Source organism: Odontomachus brunneus, unplaced genomic scaffold (genome assembly GCF_010583005.1).
Source record: "Odontomachus brunneus isolate Ranch 3 - 2012 unplaced genomic scaffold, Obru_v1 Obru_scaffold_147, whole genome shotgun sequence".
Classification (NCBI taxonomy): domain Eukaryota; kingdom Metazoa; phylum Arthropoda; class Insecta; order Hymenoptera; family Formicidae; genus Odontomachus; species Odontomachus brunneus.
In genome coordinates this window covers 904,039-909,316 of record NW_022639597.1, presented here as the reverse complement: position 1 = coordinate 909,316, position 5,278 = coordinate 904,039, and the positions used below count along the sequence as shown (strand labels likewise).

At 49.6% G+C, this 5,278-nt stretch overlaps 1 protein-coding gene across 3 annotated transcripts; it reads right to left on the bottom strand.

Annotated features, from left to right (window-relative positions):
* Window positions 1–1,551: 1,551 nt before the first annotated feature.
* LOC116850504 lies at window positions 1,552–5,045 on the bottom strand. Of its 3 annotated transcripts, XM_032828861.1 has the most exons (3): window positions 3,744–5,045; window positions 3,292–3,647; window positions 1,552–3,061 (listed from the first exon to the last, which is right to left on the bottom strand). In XM_032828861.1, exons 2-3 carry the CDS (start codon window positions 3,416–3,418, stop codon window positions 2,538–2,540), a joined length of 651 nt encoding a protein of 216 aa, XP_032684752.1. In that variant the 5' UTR covers window positions 3,419–3,647; window positions 3,744–5,045; the 3' UTR covers window positions 1,552–2,537. The 3 variants fall into 3 exon arrangements, with proteins under 3 accessions (XP_032684752.1, XP_032684751.1, XP_032684753.1); XM_032828860.1 differs by having other exon boundaries at window positions 3,292–5,045; XM_032828862.1 differs by having other exon boundaries at window positions 3,315–5,045.
* Between the last annotated feature and the right edge of the window lie 233 nt (window positions 5,046–5,278).

Below are 5,278 nucleotides of genomic sequence, written 5' to 3'. Positions count from 1 at the left end.
GGCGGTCGGACTGGTGCCGGCCGCCGCGGGATCGATCGCTCTCCCTGCCCGCCGCGGCTCCCCCAATAGATCGGGGTTGGGCTGTGGCGGGCAGGAGGGGTACGAGGAGGAGGAAAAGGGGTTCCAAGGGGGACGGTGGGAGAACGCGCACTCCGGGGCGTCCGGCTGTGCCGGGGGCGCTGCCGGCGAGGCCGACGACTGCGGCAGTATCGGTCCGCCTTGAACCGGGGGGCCTTTCTTATGCGGAGGCCCTCCGCAAGGCGAGGGCCGATATTGCCCCGGGTGCAGGTGGGGTCCGGCCCGCCTTTGTCAGGAGGGCCGCGAATGGCGGCCTCCTGTTCGGGCTGGCCGGACCCGAGAAGGAGGGGGAGGCGGACGCCCTGGCTGCCAAGGCGTCCCTCCCGGGGACCGTGATAACACGGCCCTCAAGAATGGGGGAGGTCCGACTCGTCGGTTTCGACGAGTCGGTCCTCCCCGAAGAGATTGTGGAGGTCCTCGCCGTGCGAGGAAGATGTGGGCCGGGCAAAGTGCGCCTCGGCCCCATCCGATGGGGCTGGCGGGGCGAGGAGGCAGTCTGGGTGAAACTCCCCCTCGCCGCGGCTGCCACGGTGGCGGCTGAAGGGAGGATGGCGCTGAGGTGGGCGGGGGCGCGGGTGGTGATGCTCGCTCCCCGCTCTTTCCAGTGTCACCGGTGCTGGCGGCTCGGCCACATCCGGGCGGCCTGCTCCGCGTCAATCGACTGGAGCGGGCTGTGCTACCGGTGTGCCTCGAGGATGGCCGGGACTCGAGCCACCGGTTGGGTGGTCCCGAGTGCCCCATGGGTGGTGGTGCACCGGCGGGCGGAAGGCCGCCGGGGCATCGCAGGGGCCGGCCGCCGAATGCGGCCGACTCCGGCCCCCCTCCGGGAGGCATGCCGGCGGACCCCGGGAAATCATCCCTGGGTCCGACCGGCGAAGAGGGCCCCGGTCTGACCATCTAGACCGGGGCCACGGCGCCGGCCGAACATCGGGCCAGCGTCGGGGGGGAACCGAGACCGGGGGCGGGTCGCCCCCTGGCGGGACCCTACAAGGATCTCGTCTTGAGGCGGCTCGTCCCTGGGGTGAGTACGCCCTGTCTCGGTCCCTCCTCTCCCCTAAGGGTCGCTTTGGGGGGTGTGTGGGGACGCACCCTCCTATCATAGCGGCCCGGGAGGGAGGCGACGCGATGTTGGGTCGCACCGCGCCGCTGATCAGGAGGAGCTGTGACCGGGGGTGATTTATTACCCCCGGTCCGGGAGGGGTCCTCAGGACTGCGGAGGGGGGGTCCGCGGAAGTAATACGCAAGTGGTTCCCGCGGACCCCCTGATGACCGCTGAGGACGGACCCGCCAGGGGTTTTAGTGGGTAGGGCCCCCGTCGATCTTCTCGGCGGGGGAGGAGTCCCACATAACCCGCGGTCTCCCCCCGGAGACCGTGGGTATGCGGAAAGGCATTTCCCCTGGCTTAAAAAAAAAAAAAAAAGAAAAAAAGAAGATCCATTGCCTTTATCTACAAATATTATAACAGTTCCAGAAAATAAGCAAAGAAATACGTCATCTGCAAAAAAAAATAGAACAAGTGTTTGTAAAAAGAGTGTTCCAGAACCAGATTTATTTGCTCAAAGCAAGAAACGAAAAGTAGATACCTTTAAGAAAACGATACTTCAGGAATCAAACCATTTGAATATTTTAGCACAAAAAGTAGGGGATGCATTGTTAACATGTACTTCAGAACCTGCTTCTGTTACACCTCATGCTACAGAATTTCTAAGTTCATTTTTTCAGGATATAAAAGCTATGTTAAGTTCTATAGATTTTGCTTTGCAGAAAGTACCTGAACCTAAACAATTATGGGGTGAGACGCCGCAGGAGGAGGGCGGCGCCTCACTTACTCGCGCATCAGCGCGGAATGCCCGATTGCCTAATTGATATTATGCAGTTAGTGAGACAACACATTAATTACAAAAATTGAGTATTTTTTTGTATTATAAATCTAAATGTTAAGTGTCTTTGTTTGCTAATTGGTACTCTGGCCAAAATGAGAGTGCAATTTATATGTAGTGCATTATGACTTTACCAAAGTTTTAGTAATATAATAACACAACTCGCACATGTGTTCCTAAAAAGTGTTAATTTATGTTTTATATTTAATATTTATAAAAAAGTTGCTTTGTGAGAAGTTGCTTTGCTTATAATTTGTGAGAAGAAAATTGTTTAATAACAAATATAATATTTCAATATGTTATATTGATTTATTGCTTTAATTAATATTGATAACAAAGAAACTTATTTTATTTTTATATCTTTTATTTTACATTTGACAAATTGTACACATATGATACATAATCATATACACTATAATCTTCACAATTACAAAATTGAATAGTAATTGTGAGGACTATTGTAAATGTCTAACCAGGTAGATTTATATTATATCCCCTTAATGCTCTTTGAAATTGCCAAGGTGCTTGAGCATTACCAGTAGGTGATATAAAATAATCTCTTAAATAATTTCTTAAACATTAAGAAATAGCACCAGCTCTGTTAGCTCCTACTCGCGACAGTTCTTTAAAGTATTGACCGGCTCCTATAGTACGCCATCGACCTTCTATTATTATTCCTTCATCAGTCTCTACATCACACCAGTCAAGCTGACAATATTTGCTATCATTACAGTTCATTGCAAAATTGTGTAAACAAATAAGTGCTTTACAAATCCTTTCTGCATTTTGTACTGAGCAACACATGTTTCTATGTAGGATTCTCCATCGAGAGCTAAGAATTCCAAACGCATTCTCTATACATAATCTTGCTCGCCCTAATCGATAATTAAATATTCGCTCTTCGTCTATCATCCTGCCAACTCTTCTTGGGAAAGGACGCATCAGATATGGTTTTAGGGGAAATGCTTTATTAGCCACAGCAACATAAGGGAACGGAACATCTCTGTTTGGTAAAGGTGTAGGTTCTGGTAAGTTTACTGTACTATTTTCCAAATCAACTGCCAAATCTGTCGTACTCCATACACCACCATCACTTATTAAATCTGCAAATAAGTTATGTTCATTACTCATTGAAAAACGGTTCACAAAAAATATTGAATCCACATCGATTCAAACATCAATCCCGTCGACAAATTCACATCGATTCGACGTCGAATTTATAAATAGGATTGATATTTGATTGAATCAATGTGGGTTTAATGTTTTTTCAATCAATCATTTCTCAATTTGTAGTAAATAATGATGGCCTATATTGCATAAAAAGTATATTTACTATATTGGCCAATATCAACCCACGTAAACTTGTAATTAGCATCACACATCGCCATGAGAACGATGCTAAAATATCCTTTATAATTATAGAATTCAGATCCTGAACATGGTGGTGCTTGTATTTCCATATGGCAATCATCAAGTGCCCCAATGCAATTGCCAATTGAGAATTGCCATTTGAGAAAATAGTTTTTGCTTATTTCCTTCCAATCTTCACTATTTAATGTGGGTAAAACAATCGGTTGAAGAGCAAGCCATATGGCGTTGCAAACTTCTGGTATAATTTTGTGCACTGTTGATTTTTCACAACGGTATTCCAAATGTTTACTGCGCACAGTATCGCCTTGGGCAAGATGCCTAGAAAAAAAATAGGAAAGAGGCAATTAAACAGAATGTTAATTTAGTTAAAATTACTATCAATTACTGTAAAAAGAAAGAATGATAGCTACTTACGTTAAGGTAATGGCCAATTGTGAATTGGGTGACAAAGATTTACGAATGCTACGTTTTCTTAAATATGGAGTTACTAGCTTTAGTAGAAGTTGATATTGTTCCGGCCAAAATCAAGTGTAAGCAAAAAATTCTTCGTGATCTGTCATTGTCATTTCACAAAATAGATTACACACTGTTCCGTACGGAAGCTGTCGTCTGCACGGATAGCGGGCGGCGGACGGCCGTGCGCCATGCGCGTTCCGCTCGCGGGCGACTGCCGCCCGCCGCCGCTATGCGGCAGCGCGCCGAGCCGGGGCCATCGCTCGCAGTTAAATTTCGGTGCGGCGCCTATATAAGCCGCAGGCGACAACTCTAAGCCTTCTGACTGCGTTAGCGCATCTGGTCCCTGTCTCGCTGAGGTATTCTTTTGTACTCTATTTAGCTTCATATTGCCTTCATGAGTGCGCAAGCACGTTGGGCATTTGCCTCACCAAAGGTATACTTGCATCTCTGCACTAAGCTCCATTGCCTTAAGTGTTGCAGACACGTTGGCATTTTATGTTCAGGTCTTCGGTGATTCTACACCACTCCCCGCAGCCCTTTAGAGTGCGTTTGCATGTTGGGCTATTGCCTCTAGAGTGTCCGAGGACACGTTGGCATTTACGTTACGAAGTGTATGGTAACTCCACGGATCTCCACCTTCTCAATACAATCAAGGATTGAGAGAAGGCTTCGCGCGACCACTTCGGATTACCTTGACGCTTTCACCGCGGTGGACGTCTCTCTTCGCGACATCTCCCGTATCGCAGACAGCGCGTATCAGGTCGACAGCACGCTGTACTGTCGGGCTCACGACTCCGCGCAAGTCGTCGTAGGTTTCTGTCGAAGCTCTGCTGCCAGGGACGCAGCATATACGCGCGAGTCACGCTTGCCTTCTCGTCCACTCAGGACTTAGCCGCTGCCAGAGACGCAGCATATACACGCGAGATAAGCTCGCCATCACTCAGTCGCTGCCCGGGCTGCAGCACTTACACGAGCCACGTTCGCTTATATACCGACACTGTCTCTATACCCGCCGCATACGTGACTCAACGCGCGAGTTACATTCGCGCCTAAGTCCCTGCGAGACTTAGGCTACGTCGTCCACACGACGTTACGTCCTCATTATTATTGATCCTCCGACGAGGGAGACTTCTCCTAACGCGGAGGCGCATACCCTCGTCTCCAAAAGCCTCGCGAATCACTTGCACCCCACGTCATCTCACGGGGCCGCTGGATAGCGGACTGCCGGCGACGAAGTCCGCGGTGGGTGTATATCAGTTGGACACGGGGCAATTGGACACAGTCCAATCACAAGTCGCTGTTCCAAGGGACCCTACAAATGTCTCTAATCACACGGTGCTGTGATTGGCTGTGTCCAAATGCACCGTGTCCAAGTGCACCGCTCCCGTCTGCGGTCTCCACGCGGCAAGCGGACACCTATCCGCATCTCGCAAAACAAACCGGCCGCTCTTCACTCTCGGGCCGTTCGAAACATACACAAATGACTGTTCTTC

What these genes read in the sequence shown, in the direction of transcription:
- LOC116850504 (XM_032828860.1), bottom strand. Translation starts at nt 3,418, where the DNA reads ATGGAAATACAAGCACCACCATGTTCAGGATCTGAATTCTATAATTAT. An exon ending in GGTTGATATTGGCCAATATA is followed by an intron (nt 3,062 to 3,291) that starts GTAAATATACTT and finishes ACTTATTTGCAG; the next exon opens with ATTTAATAAGTGATGGTGGT.